This window comes from Vigna radiata, chromosome 5 (genome assembly GCF_000741045.1).
Source record: "Vigna radiata var. radiata cultivar VC1973A chromosome 5, Vradiata_ver6, whole genome shotgun sequence".
NCBI lineage: Eukaryota > Viridiplantae > Streptophyta > Magnoliopsida > Fabales > Fabaceae > Vigna > Vigna radiata.
The window spans coordinates 22,779,419-22,799,727 of NC_028355.1; the positions used below are offsets into that span (position 1 = coordinate 22,779,419).

Here is a 20,309-nt window from a genome sequence, read left to right on the forward strand (position 1 = left end):
AGTGTCTAGAGGAATTGGTTATGATGTGGATACCGTTCGATATTTTTATGGAAATACTTGACTTATGAATTATGATTGAGATATTGATGTATATGATTTGTGTGTATGTTTTGAAAAATATATCGAAAATGATTAATTAAATTTTACATAAGCTTACCCTTATCTGTTCTGTCTTGTCTATGTTGTCGTTCGGTATTTGACTGTCCAGTTGGTTCTCTTCACTGCAATGATCATCCTTTTGGGTGTGAGCAGAGGGTGCTCTAGAAGATACTTTGGAAGATGCCTTGCAAACAGACCAACCCTTTGATGTGGTGCCGGAGAATTTTGCAGGACCGTCTGGTCCTTAGATTAGATTTTCTTTTGCTTAGTGTAATAGTCGTTCGATTCGTGTTTTGTAAGAACCGTTCGGTCTAATTATCCCTTTGACGTACCATTTGGTTTGAAACTTGTCATATGAATGTTCGGCCTTAAATTGTTAATGCTATCAAACTTCTATATTTTTGTACAGCTTTAAATTCTATATGAAATCTCATATTTTCTTTACTCCTAAGTGCTTATCTCCTACTGTTCTTTATTATTGTTTATGTATACTCCTAAAATAAATTATAGTTTTGAAGCTATATTTATTGGGATGTTACATCATCTGTTAACGCAAACAGAATATAAGAGTTTAATTTTAGATTTTAGATTATATATATATATATATATATATATATGATGACTTTATTATTATTATTATTATTATTATTATTATTATTATTATTATTATTATTATTACGTCCCTATAAAATGTTATTACGTAAAGAATGATTGTTATCACTGAAAAAGATTGAGGCGAATTTGGAAGAACTGAAAGCATGAGAAATTAGTTATGCCATCCAAAAATTTAAAGAATAATAAAATTGGATTATTAATTAAATATTTTACATTGAAAATTATTACTATTGTTGTAAAAGTGGTGATGATATTATAGAGAAGTAAATGAATATTATAGACTACGTGCCTCATCTTTTACCTGCATCTCTTTTGTTTTATTAGCACTCACAAAAATCACATATCAAAATCATGTTAAAAAAACATCAATACCTAATCGAATTTTAAAATTTGATAAAAAAAACACAAGTAATTGAATTTCAATAATTAAAAAATTCATCATTAAATTTCAAAATTCAGTTTATAAAAATTTAGAATCAAATTTTCAAATTCGAGAAATTCAAAACTGGACTACTAAATTTGATATTAAAAAAAAATCCATAATCAAGTTTTGAAATTTGAAAAATCCAAAACTAGATTTTAAAATCCAAAAAAATTTAAAATTCAAAAAATTGTGAAATCGAATTTTGAAATCTATGAAATATGGTAGGGTTATAAAAGAAAAATGTGGGGTGCACGAAGAAAGCTCCAAGTGTGATAGTATAATATGTATATGAAAAACACGAAAGGGAAATTGGGCCACGCATGTTGTAAAATGTTCGAAGGAACAGTTTTCCGAAAAATAAGTCTCCGACCGATGTGTTTTTCTCACCCTGTATTTATTAAGTTCGCCTCCAGCTTTCTGAAATGTAAGAAATCTGCTAAAACCAACTCATTGAAATATATTTTATTGTGTATTTGGACTTTAGGGTTTATGTGAACTCAAATATAAATAAAAACAAATAATTTTAAATTGATTAAGAAAACAAATTGACACGATTTTATTTTATTTTTTAATTAAAAAGTAATTCATTTAGTGTCTCAGAATAAATGTCTTATAAAAAGAAAAAACAAGTGTTATTTTATATTTTCAATGTAATTTATTTATTTATTTATACATCTAACAATACTATCCAAGAAGAAAACATCTATAAATAAATTAATTACAACTTCATTATTTTTTAAAATTGCTATATTTGAAGCATTACATGAGCAGTAATGGCATCGTGGTGGCAAGCAACAAGACCTGTGCCACTATCTTTACTTTCAACCCAACAAATCAAAACCCTGACGCACGTGCCCCGTGTCACACACCACACGAACACCATCATTCATCTCAATATCTTCCTTATATTTCTTTCCAAACACATCACTATATAAATTACATTGAACGGATGGATCAAAAACAATATTTTAAACAACTTTAACTATGAAAAGAATAATTTCTTTGGCCGTATTAATTATTTGGCAGCATGGTCGGTTTTAGCTTTCTTAAAGTCAAGATCAAAAAGGGTAAAAAAACTGAAAAATAATTTGAAAAGGTTAAGGGAAAAAAAAATAATTATGCAGCGGTAAATTAATATGGATGTGATTGGATGGTTGAAAGTGGAAAGACAGACAGGAACCGGTGACTTGATAATTCACGTATTTCATTTATTTATTTATTTTATTATTTTTTTCTGCGTTATAAGAAATGATAAAACCGAGAAAAAAAAAAGTAAAGAGAAAATTGTAAGTGGAAGAAGAGAAAGTGGCATCGCATAGGTACAGATACAGACACAACCCGGTAAAAACCCCCACCCTAGTGCCACACGATTTTCTCTTTCTTCATCTCTCTCTCTCTCTCTCTCTCTCTCTCTCTCTCTCTCTCTGGCGGAGGTTAGGGTTTCTTTCTTCGTTCATTTTTTTCAGTGTTTACTTTAGTTCTGCAATTTATCGTTAATTTATCGCTGTTTTATCGTTCCGACCCAATCCACCTTCAATTTATCGCTTCGTTTTGTGTTTGACTTGCTTTGACTTTGTTTTTCTCACCTTCGAGTATCCGAATCTTTGTGCATCCTTTGATTTTGGTTCTTCTCTTAAATATTTGCTCGCGCTCGCTGCAATTGCTTCTTCTAGATTTTATTTTATTTTTGTTTATAGTTCTAGCCTTCCAGCTTTTAGTTCGGTGCGACGTTTCACTGTGTCGGAATCTGTTATTGGTTCAAAATTTGGATCTTCAACCGCTTGAGATCCAGGAGCCGTGGCTTTTAAAAAATTGTACGGAAATGAGCTTCGGTTTTGTTATTTATTGACCCCTCGTGATATAAGGAGGGGCCGTGGTGATAGATTTAGCTCTGTTTTTTTGCATAAGTTTCCGGAGAAGAAAATTCAAACCCAAAATTAGCTTTAAAAGAAATTAAATGAGAGTCCTTTTATGAAAGGTTAAGCATCTAATTTGATTTTAGATATTTTTTATGATGGGTAGCTTATTTTAGTTAATTGGGCAAACTTCAATTATTTTACTTTTTTTTTTTTTACATAAACATTTATTTATAATTCTGTCTTAACAAGTACTGCTACTGGCCCATGGGAACAGCTAGTAGCGAGTGTTTTGGGTAGTTTATCTTTGATACTTAGATTTCATTTGGTCATGATATTCAGCTATATATACATTTACTGAATATAGTTTTGGGTAGTAAAAAGAATGTCATCCGCCTGGCTATTAATTGATATTAAGTTATCCATCAGGTCATAAATGCGATTGTCTTTTTTAAAAAACTTCAGTTTTTGCTGTACTTAATCTTATCCAAATATGAGTTCATGAATGATCACTTCTTTACCTTATTTGCTTTTGCGGTATCTTCCACTGTAGTTTTCCATTTTTATTCAGTTTTCCCGTTGCACTGGAGTGCTGGATTGTTTATAAAGAATTTTTTGTGCGGGTCTTTGCTTGACTCGTATTAGATCAGGACGTTGTTATGTCTCCCTTCCTCATGTTTATTTAGACCTTTTAATTAACAATCAACACAGGATATTTTTGGATTTTGGATGAAAATTATATCATGGTTCAGAACAGTGATTTTAAAACTTGCTTTTCTGTCAAATAATATTCGGTTTAGGAGTTTGGTCTTCTTGTCTTGGAAGTACTGCTTGAAGAGGACCTTGATCATATGGTTGTCATCATTATTTTTGTGATATTAGCCCATGCATTATGTGGTCAGAACACTATAATCACGCTAAGATTCTTTCTATCCACTCATTTTATCTCTTCCCCCGCCCCCAACATGCTTTAACTTTCTTCATTTGTTCTACCTTAATGTTTCTTTTCGGCTTCCATGGAAGCTCTGAAATAATAATAATAATAATGACCAATAACTTTGATATGATATTGTGGTAAATTCTGGAACTTCAGTATTTTTCTATTGTAATTGCTGTGGTAATTGCTTACATCGTGGCTACTATTGATGTAGCTGTGGTAAGCCTGCTTACTACATCATTACCATGTCTTCCATTCATATCCAACTGTTCCATTATTTTCTTTTAAGGTTTTTGGAAACTTCTAACTGTCTTTTATGCTTAAATGCAAGTATTTTGATCATACATGAAGACCAATAGACTTCCCCTGCGTTGCCAAAGTTTCCCTGCACTATTTTTATTCCAGATTTTCGTGTAGCTGAATATTCAAGTCTTTTTATAAATCGGCAGTTGTTTGTAAGTTTCATTCATTATTGTTTGTGAACTTACCGAGTTTACATTCTTGTGTAGGTTTACTTTTGATCAAGTACCTGCTATCCCTATGTATAAGCATGGTAAGTATTTTAAATTTTGCGACATCCGTTCTTCATGGGCATTGTTGATAGAGTGATTCCTTCCTACCCAATACTCTTCTACCTAAGAAAGAAGAGGACAAAACAGATACACGGACTATCTCAAGTTGCCAATATAAACTGAAAAATTCCTATGAATGCAGGATTTCTGGCATACTGTTGTTTGATCAAGCAGGTTCCGTATTGGTTGAGGAAGCCTAGACTCAATATTTAGTTATTGCAACCGGTTGTGTTTCTGATGGATGATGCTGGGCATCGTGAAAATGGTAGGCACAAAGCAGATCAATATAAATCTGCTCAAGGACAGGTATTAAAATACATTTATTTATGTTCATGTATAAATTTATCAACAAATTTACTATTCTCTTTTGCACAAACAAACAATCGGTAACTGCAATGCGTTCTCTCTGTTAAGATGCTGACTTTGGTAATATTTATGTTGATGTTGCGTTGCAGTGGCTGATGCAACATCAGCCTTCCATGAAGCAGATCATGGCAATTATGGCCGAAAGAGATGCAGCCATCCAAGAAAGAAATCTGGCCATTTCTGAGAAGAAGGCAGCATATGCTGAGCGTGACATGGCATTTCTGCAGCGGGATGCTGCAATTGCAGAACGAAATAATGCAATTTTGGAACGAGATAATGCAATTGCAACTCTTCAGTATCGAGAAACCTCGATAGGTAGTGGCAGTATGCCATCGTGTCCTCCGGGATGCCAAATTTCACGTGGTGTCAAGCATATACATCATCCCCAGCAACAGGTACACCATATACCTAACATGGGTGATCCTTCTTACAGCACACGGGAAATGCACACAACCGATGCCCTCCCTACAGCTCCCATCACTTCTGAGGCTGGGAAATCAAGGCGGGCCAAGCGGCCCAAGGAACCAAAGTCAACTTCACCTAATAAGAAGACTCCAAAAGCAGCAAAAAAAGTCAAAAAGGAGAGTGAAGACTTGAATAAGGTTATGTTTGGCAAGGCACATGAGTGGAAAAATGGTCAAGAAATGGTCAACGGAGGCGATGATCTTAACAAGCAGTTAGTAGTGTCTAAGGCTGATTGGAAAGGTCAGGACTTGGGATTGAACCAAGTGGCTTATGATGAGTCAACCATGCCAGCGCCTGTATGTTCTTGTACCGGTGTCCTGAAGCAGTGTTACAAATGGGGCAATGGAGGTTGGCAGTCTGCCTGTTGCACAACCACTCTGTCAATGTATCCACTTCCTGCAGTGCCAAACAAGAGGCATGCTCGTGTTGGAGGTCGGAAGATGAGTGGTAGCGCTTTCAACAAGCTGCTTAGTCGCCTTGCCGCAGAAGGTCATGATCTGTCAAACCCTGTTGACCTCAAAGACCATTGGGCCAAACACGGGACGAACCGATACATTACAATAAAATAGATGGTGAGAAATTGTTTCTGGAGCAGCATTGCATGAATAGAAACAGCTTTTAGTGATCAATTATGGATTATCGAGTCGAGCAAGGGAAATAATGTCAAGTGTAAAGTTTGAAAGCTTAATGGTTACAGTATGCCGGTACCTATATTTAGAATGCGTAATGGTTCTAGATGTTGGCTAAATGAAGAAGGGGTTGAAGAAATGACTAAGTAATCAGTCATCCTTGCCATTTTTACGCATTTAGTCTCCTGAGATTTTCTGGTGGCACCCATGGCAAGTGTAAAATGTCTGCATGGTGGATAAATAGTTGTTAGATAGTCTTAATTAATCCATGTAGCTCTTAAACCCGAATAATTGTAGACTCGTGCCCTCAGTCATCCTGGAAAACCCTTTCTGCTTTAGTATGTAAAATCGACTATGTATGTTAATTATATCCCTGTTTCACGTTTGTTATTTCCCTCCACGTTGAATCTATCTATGACTACCATTTTAGTTTTTATCGGTGATTGTTACAGGAGGAAGCGAACATGGAGCAGACAGCTGACGTCTATTTGGGTTACCTGGCTATCTTGACTTCATTAAGGAATGTATGGCATTGCCCAGTTCCACTTCCCAATTTATTATTTTGGTATTTTAAAATAATATTTTTCGTCAACTTTAATATAGCACTTGTCAAATACATGATTACATAATTTCTACAGCTGAGAAATAATTTTAATTATACTCTCTTCGTTCAAGGCAACTCCTCATCGTTTAATTTTTAAATCAATTATAACTGCTTACAAAACAGATGCTTTCATATTTTTCTCCATTTTAAAAATCTTTTTTGTAAAGTTTAGTTTGTAACTTTACATATAAAATCGATAAAACTTATATTTATTTATATATTTTAAACTGATTTAATTTTTAATTGACGTGAGATTTCTAATCCTTATTTTTTACTTTTTTGTATTACACTTTGAAATTAAAGTAAAGCATATAAGACAAGTTGTTGAGACTTTGATGGAAAACCTTCACAAATTGAACTACTCAAGAGCTTGTCAGTAACCGATAATTCTTACAGATTTAATACCAATAACCCATATGCATCTTTCGTTACAAAATCAACGCATTTATGTCAAAGTAGTAGAATCAAAACTTTAAATATTAAAATCTTTTAAACGAGAAGTTTCGTAGGTATTAATATAATTATTCACGCATAAGTATTAGCTTGCTCAAAGTTTTATAAGATTGTTTTATTATCTTTGTTTAACTATTATTACTTTGATAGTTATATTTTACATGCATATAAATTTTACTTTTGTAATTGAGTGTATATCAACCACATACACCATTATAGATAAGATTAATTAACATTAATTCCTTAGGAACAAACTAAACGTGATAGAAACTTAAATATTTTATTAAATTTCAATTCCTTGTTTTCTTTAATAATTTTATGTTTTTCAAGAATTCTTTAAAACGCTGAGGTTCTTTTAATGGTCTGTCGTTGTTTATATCAGGTAATATTTTATACATGTTAATGCTATCGTCTAACAATTTGATACACCCTATATTTTTTTCTCAACACATGTAAATAAGAATTTATGTGCAGTACATAAATCCCAATCTCATAAACATTATATGTAATGTTACATTTTAAATTTGATTTTCATACAGAAATAATTGCAGAGGAAAATAAAATTATTTGAGTAAAATAAGTCCATTTATTAAAAGAATAGAAAAAGAAATAAAGAAAATTGTGAAGAGAGAGAGTGGATCTAGTATGTAAGGGTATATACTAGCATGAAGGAAGCATTAACTGCGCGCGTGCTACAAGCTACTTGATTTTCTATTAATAGTTAATAATGAATTCAAATAAAATAAAAAATTTAACAGAGTGTAACGTTTACGCTACCTGCAAGATCAGTGAGATGTTAAAGATAAAGAATAATAAAGTCTAAAAATTGTATAAAGAGTAACTAAAGAAAGGGAGAGGGACAAATTCCGACGATAAAAGTAGCAAAAGAAAAAGAAAATCTACAGACAGCGACAGAGCAGAGCCAAAATATAATTTGCCAGACAATAGAAACATTTAATAATAAAAAATAATGTCCTATTTTAATTTATAACGTCACTGGGAGTTTGTTTTCATTTATTAGTTGTTAAGTTGTTAATAATAATAATTATTTAGAGGAATAATCAAAAGTTGAGTCGTTGCTACTCTCGAAAATCCAAGGACAATCCACTCTTTATTATCTTTTTTTATTAATTTTTTATATTTGAGGAGTGCGCGCATACTGAGTCGGTAAAATTCAATTAGGGTTTCATTTTCTTCTTCTTCACCTCACTGTCACTGCGCAAACCCAGTTCTCCCCTTACCGTCTCCCTCGCTCCTAATCTTTTCCCGCCATTTCCCGCGCTTCGTTTCCTTTGATTTTGAATACTAGCCGTTAGATCTGCCATTTTTCATTTTTTTTTATTTTTTTTTCGCTTTTTCGAAAACATTCGACCGTTGCTCTAGACGGAGTGAACGGGAAATGTCTGCATCTGAAGCGGAGAAGAAGGTGGAGGAAGAGAGGGAGGAGGTCAAAGGGGGAGAACTCTTGTTCTGCGGTGCCACGTGTTGGGATATCATTGGCCGGCGCAAGGGCATCGTCGACGGCAACCTCGTCTCTCCCTCGCGCCTCCGTCCTCTTGTCGGTGTTGATATTCGTTTCGTCGCCTCCGGTTGCGGTAACTTGAACATACTCGTTTGTTTTTTTATTTGGCATTCACTTTTTTAGAACTTATTCTCCTGTGTTATGAGTTATTGTTTTAAAGTGTGTTATCGTTGGCGAGAGTGCAGTCTCTTGTCATTGCGTTGCATTGGACGTCGAAGGGCGTTGCTACACTTGGGGACGGAATGAGGTATGTTTATGAAGTTTATATGCACACACTTAGGTGTTTTAGTTAGTGAAATTTTTGCGTCTAATTTGTGAGATTTGGTGTGCAGAAAGGGCAACTGGGTCATGGAGATATGATTCAACGTGACAGACCAACTGTTGTGTCTGAACTTTCCAAGTGAGTGAATGATTTGGTGTGGTGAATGTTGTTTTATTTTTCGGATTTTTCCCTCTGGTTATTATGAATATAGTGTTACTTCCTTGTTTAGTGTTGTCTATTAGCACACTTTTTAGGAAGAAGCATAATTGTTTATGCTTTTGGTGGGTTGTCTGTTCTGTGGTTGTCTAATGGAAAACAGACACTCTCTCTATTATTCTCTCTAACTATAATATGATCGTTAAGTTTAACATCTGTCTATCTATAAATCCTACTCCATATAAGGTTCAATTTTGTATTGATCTGTAGTTTATCCTGTCACTGAAGGTACAAAATTCTCAAAGCTGGAGCAGGGAGGAGCCATACTGTGGTTGTTACGGAGGATGGAAATTCCCTGGCCTTTGGATGGAACAAGCATGGACAACTAGGTTCGGGTTCTGTGAGAAATGGTATATTTGTTTTAGTTATCTGTAAAATTCTGCAGTTTTTTTCTTATGTATTTTAAATGACACACCCATTGTTTGCTTGAATGTTAGCGTTCTCCATTTTCTTTCTTGGCGTCGTTTTGATTTTTGAGTGGAAATGTAGTATAAACCTTTCAATATTTCAGTATTCAACGATGGAATGGAAGTTCTGGTGGAAGTGGGTAGAATGAAAATGTCTTCTTCCAATTTGTACTTAATACAGAAATCTTATTTTCTCATACTATTACTATTTTATTTTTTGTGAAGTATTTTATCCCTAGTTCAGGAAAAATAATACATATATTTTTTCAAATGAACATCCATGTCACAATTTGTGAACAGACAATACAAACTTCAAAGTGCATAGAAGAAAGTTACGAAATAGCGAATTGAAGGATGGGGGAGGATGAAGTGCACTGCTGTAGCTTCTGTGCCAAATCATACACTTGTAGATGAAAAACACGGTTGTTTCTTCATTACTTGAAAACAGGGTTGTTTGACATGGTTGGTGCAAGTAGATACTGGTTGTAAAATATGGGAACGACAATGTCAATACTCCAGCAACAAGAAGAAAGAGCTGAAAGAAAAAAAAAATTGTAGCTATGATAGTAGATATAAATTGGTATCTCCTCTTCGCTGTTCAGACTTGAACAGAATGGGTTACAGATTGGACGGAAGTCCACCCAATTTTGTTCCATCCCAACCTATTTATAAAAGCCCAAACAAAGAAATACTTATCATTCTATTCACAGGCTTCTCATTTTCACCCTTACCATTGATCTAGTAGACTGATAATTATTTTCAGTCATCTAATATAAAATGTGTAGAATAATGGTTGCACTGTGATTAGTTATTGGGATTCTGTTGGTAATTGTTGTCACAACTCGCTGCTATATATTTTCCTTCCAACAAAATGTGATTAATAGCTGATGTAAAACTTTGTAGATCTTCCAGTTGTGCTTTTGTTTTCAGCCGTAAGGAACGCTTTATATTGTGGAGAATGACAAATTCATTTCCTTTCATGTGTCTTGTACAGAAATTGAGTCATCACCTGTTCGCTGTCTTGTGTCTGAAGTAAAACATACTGCTTGTGGTGGTGACTTCACTGTGTGGTTATCTTCCGTTGAAGGAGCTTCTATATTGTATGTTTTCAAAATTAAGATCGCATTCTGTTTTTGTGATTGTCTGTTTTCAGGCATGGATATTCTATTCTTTCTTGGGATGCAATTGTTGGTGATTTTCAATTTTTGTCTTTAATTCCCAGAACTGCAGGGCTTCCACAGTATGGACAGCTTGGGCACGGTACAGATAATGAGGTATTCTCAGGGATGATGTTTTCATGATCTTTGTTGTCCCAAGATGTGTGTCCTTATTTTAATTTAAACCCATGGGACGCAGGAAGCTGTATTCTAGTGGTTGTATATGATCTGTTATCTTCAGATTTAAAGGCCAGTTGATCCCGTGTGCTTGGGGCCATCTAGGTACCATTGAGCTTGTAATGGTTGCCTGGGTTTAGCAATTCTTACAATTACAATGATTGAATTTTGATTTGTATTTCCCTCTTGCTATGGCAGGCATATGTTTTAACACAGAATTTTTAGTGCTGACATCTTTCCCTTGGATTTACTGCATCAATTTTGTTTATGTTTTCTTCGAATAATTATTTCAGCATACTCAGTTTAAGTAAGTACTTGCAAGTTTTATAATAATACTAGATTTCATATTTCAACTTTCAGCAGACTAGATATTTATGCAGGCTACTTTTTTCCTGTATTTTATGGATTATTTAAGTCCTTGATTTGTCCTACTCTTGGTTGAATTAATCTTTAGTTAGTACTTTCTCCCGTGCTAGTTACTTGATTTCCTTAAATAACTTATTCGAAAATAAGACCATTAATTAGGATAGGAATGCTTAATAATTTTTGTGGTTGCATTGCAGATTCAGAAGCATTTCAAGAGAATTATTATAAAATAATGGATGGAGAGGACTGAAACTAATCAGTAATTATTAAATAAGTAATTATATTTTGCATCAGACATTTGCTAAGTTCATCTGTCTTGTAAATTATGTCACACTTATTCTATAGTTGCCTTCTATGGCTGGTGTTTTGCCTGATCATCTTAGTGAGCTTCTTACATGTCAATGTGAATTATGAGCTTTGTATCACAATTTATTTAATAATGAATCATTATTTTTCTTCAAGAACAAGTTAATTTTCTTATTTATAACATGACTAAATAGAAAGTTGTTATTCTCCATGCTTGTTGATTTTGTAATAAAGTACTTTTTTTTTCATTCCCATTTGATTCTTGCACACTCTAATTTACATTCACATGCTTACTCTAGTTAATTTTGCATATATCTGCAGTATAATTCCAAAGACAGCTCTGTGAGGTTGGTTTATGAACCCCAGCCACGCCCTAGAGCAATTGCTGCTCTTGCTGGGGAAACAGTTGTGAAAGTGGCTTGTGGAACAAATCATACAGGTGGTTGTTATTCCTTTCTTGATATTGGTTATATGACCTTATTTACTACTTCACTTTTATTGATTTTTTGATTTGGATATTTAGTGGCGGTGGATAAGAATGGCTATGTCTACACGTGAGTAATTCTAGAGTTCCGTACTTCAATGTTTTGTTTCGTTTCATTTAAAGTTATAATTATTGATTATTTTTTGTGCAGGTGGGGTTTTGGTGGTTACGGAAGGTCTGTGCTTGATTCGAGATTGGGTTGGCAATATTTTGAGCTCGCATACTGCAAATATGAGATATTCTTGTTTGAATCGGTTTTTAATATTTGGTCCCTTGTGCTCAAAATTTCATAAAACCGTATGGATTATGTAGGCTAGGACATAGAGAGCAGAAGGATGAGTGGGTCCCACGCCGTGTTGAAGTTTTCCAGAATAGAAATCTTTTACCGCCTGATGCCATTGTTTCTGCTGGTTCTGTGAGTTCTTCATGTACAGCAGGTATGCTTCTTAGACTTAAATATGAATATGAATATTTTTCTTCTGGTTGATGGTTTGAGTCCAACCTCTATGGTCTTTTCATGCGTACTTAATTATAATTCATTTCATAAGGGAATGAAAAAATGTCTCATGTTAATATTGTCAATGGTTAAATCAATTCATCCTACTTGTTTTACTAAGAATGAGTACTTTTCGCATAATAGCTTTTGCTTTCAGTTTCACCTCGTTCTTATTTTGTTTCAGGTGGTGGGCAGTTGTACATGTGGGGAAAATTAAAGAACACTGGGGACGACTGGATGTATCCAAAGCCTCTAATGGATTTAAGGTTGTACTATATTCCATGGTTTGGATAATAAAGCATGGTGTATGTAATTTTTCTTGATGAGTTATCTTTCCCAACTTGATGTTGATTAATAATTCTCTGTTTTCTTTGATGAATAGTGGGTGGAATATACGATGCATGGATTCAGGCAATATGCATCATTTTGTTGGGGCTGATTCCTCTTGCATAAGTTGGGGACATGCTCAGAATGGTGAGCTGGGATATGGACCTAGTGGACAGAAGTATGTTTATGCAACTCTTTCTGGGCTTGATATGAGTGTGGGGAGTAATCTCTTATTATGTGTTGCCTTAATTTTGTAATCCTGTTTGTACTTGTACTTTAGGTCTTCAGCTGTACCCAAGAAGGTGGATATACTTGAGGGTATGCATGTAATAAGGTAAGTAATGAGTGTTCCATTTTGTTTTATTTTATCATACCTGCCTCTTTTGTGGATGTTGCGATTCTATTTTCAACTCTGAATTTCAAGTGATTACTTTTGTTTCAATTGATAATTTGGTAGCCAAATTTTGGTTTTGGTTAAGTTGTATTCTTTGATGCAATATATTTGAACAAGTTGGTTTTCAATGCGTTTTCTTTTTATTTAATTAAGATTGTTATCTATATGGATGAACCAAATGCGAAATGATCTATAATGTTTTCTTATTTTCTAACAGTGTTGCTTGCGGTATGGGTCATTCCATGGTTATTGTTGATAGAGCAAATGTTGCTGATCGACTTGACCAGGTAGCTCTTGAATCTTGCATGTTATTATCTTAGGAGTTCATTAGCGCTCATGTTTATTCTATTAAGTTCCCAAAGAATTGAACAAGGTCTTCTATTGTGTTTTTGGCTGGCTGTAGCAGAAATAATAGTATCGTAGTGAGTATTTTTCGAAGCTATTTATCTGTTCAATACAGAAACCAGTACATTCTTTGTAACAAGGTTTTTTTTTCTGTTCCCATTTTGTCTTATTGAGTAGATTTAGGAGGCCCGTGAGTTTTGTCTGTTATCGGTTGATATTATCATGCATTAAATTTAAATCAATCTTGCCTTTATATCTCTATGTCCGATGTAGCTTACTTTATTATTGTTACATTGTGTGGTTTACTTTACCTTACTTTTCGATGTATACAACGCCTGACATCTCCTTTTTCTGCAGCTTGATATATATGATGGGAAAGCTGTTGGTGAAGGTATGCTACTTGCTATAATTGAAATTAGTTTTAGCTCTAAATCACAATCTGTCCAAAATGCAAAATATCTCGGTATGTATTATTTTATGATTGACATAAGGGTGGTGGGGTGCAATCCTAATTGCTGTGGACATACTTTCCTGGTCCATCTTCAGTTGACGGACTGTTCAAAAAGAAGACTTGTAACAATCTAGTTGGAATCTGAACTGGTGCTGATTTCATTTTTGCTTTGCCTGCAGGTAATGAGGTTGTAAATACTACTGCAGCTCCCAAGCAGGCAGCAAAAAAGGGTGCCAAGGCAGCTGAGAATTCGAAGAAGAGGAAAAAGTCGAAAGATTCATCAGAGTCAGAAGATGAAGAGGAAGAGGATGCTGCTGAGGAAAGTGATGATAGCGAGGATGATGAAATTAATGGCGAGGCTGATGTGAAAAGGTCGCGTAGTTCTGGCAAAGGCCGAGGTAAGGCATCTAAAACGTCCAGTGCCAAGGGAAAGGGCTCGGCTGCAAAGGGAAAAGGTGGCGGGCGAGGGCGCGGTGGGACTTCAGCTAATAAGAGTAGTTCAAAATCCCCTCAGGTGAAATCTGGTAAGAGAGGAAGGCCTCGTAAGTCATAACATTTTAGGTTTTTGGTTGGAAATTTTGTTCTCTATGTAACCACTAGAGAATTGTAGCGTGTAGTTCATTGGCCGGTGATTATACCTAGTGTTTCAGTACTACTCAAATTTAATACCGCTAACTATGCAAAAATTTTTAGAAACACTGGAATTTTCCGACTGTTTTAGAACCCAAAGGCAAGAATTGCCCGCTTGTTATTATAATTTCTTCAAGGTGATGCTTTTATTGCTTCATTAAGTCTTTATTTTTTTAATTATTTTTCTTTATGTCCAGTGAGTTTTCCCATAATAGTTATGGGCGTCTCAGTTAATTAACACCTCTAAAAATTTCTTGAATTTAGCTCCATGCATATTCTAGTTTACCAGTGTGGGTACGAGCCATTGTCAATCTACCGTAGTTGATTGGATGTAGGTAGAATAGCAACATGCATATTAAATTTTTTCGGGTAATTAATTTATTAATGAAATATTAGTTTATTCACTGACAATGGAGACATGTTTAATTTGTAATTTTGTTTTTGTATATAATTATTGGTTTAGAATAGAGTGAAGGAAAAGAAATTTTATTTAAGAAATTTAAAGTTAAAACAAGTCAAGAGTGGAGTAGAAATAATTAGCAGATTTTATTGTCTTAATTAAGAATATTAGGCCGGTAAAAATTCAATATTTCCATTTTATTTTGCATGTTTTCTTTACCTCTTTAAAAGAAAACAAAGATAGAAGAATTGTTTATTTTGTGTTGGAAGTATTTTAGACTTTTTTTTTGGAAGAATAAAGAAAAAAAGGAAGTTAGTTTAACCGTTTGAGTAATTGGATAATATTGTAAAGAATTTTATTTAAAGAGTTTATTAGAGATAAAATTATAAAGAATTTGTTTAGAACTGTGTTCAGAGGGATGGTAGATGAGTTGTCTTGTGTGTTATTTTGGTTGTGCAGGAGTGCATACTCTTTGTGAAAAAAAAAAACCCTTTAATAATTTGTTGTTAAAATAAATATCAATTGATTTGGAGTTAAAATAAAATTTAATTAGGATGAAAATGGTCTACCCATAATTTAATAATAAACCTATTTTTTCTATTAATTCATCATCAAAGACATGTAAATCTTCAAATAATTTTTTATACCAAAAATAATTTAATAATAAACCTAATTTTTTATACCCATAATCTTTAAATCTTTAAATATATATTTCTCACATGACACCTTCATGTTTTTTATACCATAAATGTTTTCTCATATGAAAACTTCTTTTTTTTTTGTCTCATAACTAATGCCTATGGGCATGAATTAAAAAAAAGAAAAACTTAAATATTAGTTTATACATCACAAAATCATGCTATTTAATTTAGCGAGTAACAAATTTCTTACGTAAAACACGGGTACTTTCAAATACAAAACTACAAATATTATTAAAGTCATATACGTAAGATAAAATGAAATGTAATTTTAGCCAAAAAGCTTTTGGACAGTCTTTACTATAAAAAAAGCTTTCAAAAAAGTTTATAAGCATCTTGTTTACATATTTGTCTTTGGTAATTATCGTAGCTTTGTAATTCCTAAATTTTATTGAAATGGGGATTGTAGGAGAATTTGAGTGCAGAAGTATGTTTAAGTATATTCTTGTAGCCTCGTCCTCAATGGTTGTGCCCATAAAGAATGATTTGATTGAGAAACATATAGAGATGAGAAGATTTGACTGAAAGGGAGTAGTTACCGTACCACACTATTGTCTGCGTGTTGTTTAAGAGAAGTAAACAGTGATCTAAGTCATCATAAGTTCAATGTTTGGTTTGCTATTATAGTTGATTGTTTTGTTTAGCGTTATAATTTGTTCTGGAATACTACAATGTGCTAAAATTGGTCCAACAGGATGAAGTTGAGTTGTTTTATAATGAGAAAAAGTGAAAAATATAGTTTGAAAGAAAGGCCCAGAAGTGATGTGGGCTTTTGTTATGGTGAGAGTTGTTGGGCTTTGATATGGTATTATTAGAGTAGATGATTGTGAAAAGTGAAGGGTTAATGATTAGTTTGGAAGTGAGAGAGAGAGAGAGAGAGAGAGAGATGAAGGTAGCATGTGAAGTATGTCAGGTGGATAAGCTTTAAACGAGAAGAGGCCATGCACATGCACACTAGCTTTTATTATTCACTTGCCACGGTTTCTTCTCTTTATAATGGACGAAGTATTTGACGAAACAACAATGTTGTGGCTGGCTTTGTTGGATCCCATGTGACAGTGGGCACCACCACACCTACGCACTCACCATTAATTTTATATATCCGATACTGTATTAAAAATAGATATTTTAAGTTTAATTTAATTTTATAAAATCAATTTATAATGTTTGTATTTTATTCATATATTATAATTTGTCTTAGTTTTAATCGATATGAGAGAAATTGAAATCTTCAATATTCAGTTTTTCCTTCATTTTCCACTTCTGTCTACTCAATGAAACCAACCTTACGTCCTTCTCTCATGATTGGAACACTCTGCTTCCACTCACATCATAATCCTACCAAAAATTATGGATCAACCTTATCTATCAGACCAACTAATTAACCAAATAATTTACCACTCTCGAACAAAAGATACAGCAGCTATGTGTGGTAAAAACTTGTGGACCAAAAACTAATCATTTTTTTCTCTCTTTGATGTGATATCATGTTCACGCAAGTGTATGGCCATCTAGTTATAGACAGTGGTTAAATAGATTTTTTCTTAATCACTATATGATTGAATAATCATACTGTTTTTGCTTTATGATTACCGGTTTTAAATAATTAGCCATTTCAAGTTAAGTTAGGTAAAGTTATTATGGATAACATGCTCTATGTTTCGATTTTCAACGCAATTGTAACGAACATGAATTCAAAATCCTTATTTATACTAAACCTGTTTGTCTCGGTTTATACTTGTATTTGGTGAACAATTATTTGTGATTTGACAAGTGAATAGCAAGATTTGAAAAATGAATTTTCTAACGAATAAAATACCAGCGTGTCTTTTGTCAAAAATATGGTTGTTCTTTCAAAGATAATTTTGAACGCTGCCAATGGAAATTCGCGAGCTCACATACAAATGAAAGGATCGGACACCAAACATGTTGCTATCTTTGAGAATTGTTTCGAAGGAAATAATTTTACCGAAAAAGGTAGTATTTGAATTAACATTTTAAGTTTATTTTGTTTTTTTTAAAAATAAGGTCAAACATGATTTTACAAAGTAAAATAAACTATTTTTTTTTTTTTAGTTTTTGTCAAATATTGTTGACAATAACATTGCTCAAACATATATTAAGAGCTTTTTGAAAAATAAGTTTGTCGCATAACAACGAAGACAGATAGTTTGTATATTTAATCAAATGTTTCAAAATTACATTTATCACAAACCGCTCTAATAAACAGTTAACGAAAGTAGTAAGTCTTTATTAAGTGTTTTAACTTTCGTTTCAATATCAATTAGAATAAATGTCCATGGCGATTGAAAAGAAGGGGACATATTTTAGTAAAATTAATTGGATTTATGGGGAAATTTAATTCATTGTATCTGTATAAGTCTTTATTTTTAAGAGATGAAGGGTCTATTTCTTGGAAGTTAGAAAGTCTATTTGTTAAGAAAAAAATAATAATTTTAATTATTATTCATCAACCAATGATGAGTAAGAGGATAATAGAGCATTCGATTTCGTTGAAAACAAGACCCTTGCTATAATTAAAAATTAGAGTGAGTAGTATAAATGATGATTTGGTATATATAAGAAAATAGTTATTGGGAGAAAAATGTTAGATGATTGTATGAGGGTAGGTTATGGTTGGAAGTGTGGGGGAAAGAAAGTAGAGGGGTTGGATGAAAGAGGGACATGAGTGGGTGATCATAAATTATTTAATAAATAATTTAACACATAAGGTCGAGGTGGGTGGACCAATGTTTTTCTTTATAATCCTTTTATTATCATTGTCTAAATTTCGATTAGAATTACGATGTTTCGTCAAAATTAAATCTAAAATCCTTTTGTATTAGGTCTTATCGTTTTATATATTACTCAATTATTTGATCAAAATACTTTTTATGTTTTATTTAAGATATATTTATATATATATATATATATATATATATATATATATATATATANTATATATATATATATATATATATATATATATATATATATATATATATATATATATATATATATATGTATAATTAAATAGAAATTTTGAGAATGATTGTAGTTTTAGCATAAAACATATTGGTGATAATGAGTCCAAGGTTGTCCATGTTAAGGTGGAATATGATAATGCTTTTTTATTATAAATGAATTGTATTGTATTGTATGGCACAACACCCATGTGCTCCTACGAATCAAAAAGTCAAGCCACGTGGCAAGCCAGGACAAAATACTGATCAATGAGCTTCTCGCTTCTTTATTACGTTATAGTCGAATGTCTATAGATACAAATATAGAATCTAAATGCCATGTGATGTTTCTCTCACTGTCTCCAATAATAAATATAGATTTCTGATTATTCCAGTTCAATGTGTTGAAAAATTAAAAATAAAAACCAAATTATCAACTAGTAAGTATATCTTTTACTTGTCTATATTTGCGAAAAGAAAGCCTTTAAATTATGCCTTCTCATGTTTTTTGGTAAAAAAAAAAAAAAAGGTATAGTAAGATAGATAAAGGGTAGTCAGACTTATATATAAAGAGTATAGTAAGATGGATATTTATGATTTTATTTTTCTTTTACATAAATAGATATTAATTACCACAAATAACACAACTCAATTAAAATTCTCAAAATGCATTAAAAAAAATAATAGAATGTTCTTTTGCAACTAATTGTGAAAAGATGGATGACTTTAAGTATATAGGTGAACAAAATTAACTCAACTATTTTATTCAACAGTTAATTAACACAAACATTAACAAAACAAGAAAAATCTTAAAATGTTAAAATTGATCAACTTGTGAAAGTCAGAAAGAGCCTTTAATGTTAGAGTTTTCGATAGTGGCAGAACCTTCGAAAAATCTGCGACGATGATGATCGAGAAAGAATTGTAATAAGTAAAGGTGATGATTGAAAAATAATTATAATGAAAAAAAAAATACACGGCTCATAAGATAATTACATTGAAAATATAACAAGTTTGATCTTTTAAACTAAACTACAAAATAATATAATTAGTTTTTAATAAAATATGATTTAGTTTTCTTGAATATATATATAGTAGATAACCGTAGTTTAATACAATTTGTTGAATTATCTCCAAGCCCTAATTTTAAACAACAACCGAGAATAAATCTCTACATAATACATCATATTCAATTTATAACTCTAAGTCAGCATGCAGTCTCAAATATGATATTGTGAAAAATAATTTTTGACTGAGATAGATAGTCTTACAGACCTTAAATTAAGCTAATTTTTCTATAGATGGATTTTCACTTTACATAAAATATCGTTTAATCAATAATATTCATAGTATCTGTCGTGATTATATGATGTTCCAATCCGTGTCAGGAAAAAACAATTATAGTTTCATATTTCTTTGGAAACACAAAATCAACTAAAGCTTGGTGGACCCACGTTGCCATAAACAATGGTTGGTTTATACACCTCTTGATTTGAAATGAGTGCTGAAACTTTCTATTAGGTAGATGCCAAATTATGATACTCATCAATACCTTCGGATTTGTGAAGAGGCAGGCATTGAAACTTTTCAATCAAATAATGTATAAGTTTAAATGAACTTTAACATTGTGATTTAAATAAAAGAATAATTCTATTAACTACAACGGTATTATTTTTTTACTATTCCTA

General features: G+C 32.6%; 2 protein-coding genes across 3 annotated transcripts; both read left to right on the plus strand.

Moving 5' to 3' along the window:
- Positions 1–2,409: 2,409 nt before the first annotated feature.
- Positions 2,410–6,397, plus strand: LOC106762396 (protein BASIC PENTACYSTEINE6). Of its 2 annotated transcripts, none has more exons than XM_014646293.2 (4): positions 2,410–2,479; positions 4,441–4,484; positions 4,646–4,809; positions 4,959–6,397. In XM_014646293.2, the coding sequence occupies exons 3-4, from the start codon at positions 4,741–4,743 to the stop codon at positions 5,901–5,903; spliced, it is 1,014 nt and encodes a 337-aa protein (XP_014501779.1). In that variant the 5' UTR covers positions 2,410–2,479; positions 4,441–4,484; positions 4,646–4,740; the 3' UTR covers positions 5,904–6,397. The 2 variants fall into 2 exon arrangements, with proteins under 2 accessions (XP_014501779.1, XP_014501778.1); XM_014646292.2 differs by having other exon boundaries at positions 2,412–2,571.
- Positions 6,398–8,174: 1,777 nt separating this feature from the next.
- Positions 8,175–14,717, plus strand: LOC106762666 (protein RCC2). The gene is made up of 16 exons (XM_014646691.2): positions 8,175–8,615; positions 8,728–8,789; positions 8,875–8,942; positions 9,249–9,370; positions 10,422–10,527; positions 10,650–10,701; positions 11,755–11,872; positions 11,957–11,987; positions 12,069–12,092; positions 12,230–12,354; positions 12,598–12,679; positions 12,796–12,918; positions 13,021–13,074; positions 13,352–13,421; positions 13,837–13,870; positions 14,110–14,717. The coding sequence occupies exons 1-16, from the start codon at positions 8,420–8,422 to the stop codon at positions 14,481–14,483; spliced, it is 1,641 nt and encodes a 546-aa protein (XP_014502177.1). The 5' UTR covers positions 8,175–8,419; the 3' UTR covers positions 14,484–14,717.
- The last annotated feature ends 5,592 nt before the right edge of the window (positions 14,718–20,309 follow it).

Coding starts and splice junctions, on each gene's coding strand:
- LOC106762396 (XM_014646293.2), top strand. CDS start 4,741: ATGGATGATGCTGGGCATCGTGAAAATGGTAGGCACAAAGCAGATCAA. Junction 4,810..4,958: donor ATAAATCTGCTCAAGGACAG/GTATTAAAATAC, acceptor GTTGCGTTGCAG/TGGCTGATGCAACATCAGCC.
- LOC106762666 (XM_014646691.2), top strand. CDS start 8,420: ATGTCTGCATCTGAAGCGGAGAAGAAGGTGGAGGAAGAGAGGGAGGAG. Junction 13,422..13,836: donor TTGCTGATCGACTTGACCAG/GTAGCTCTTGAA, acceptor CTTTTTCTGCAG/CTTGATATATATGATGGGAA. Junction 13,871..14,109: donor TGGGAAAGCTGTTGGTGAAG/GTATGCTACTTG, acceptor CTTTGCCTGCAG/GTAATGAGGTTGTAAATACT.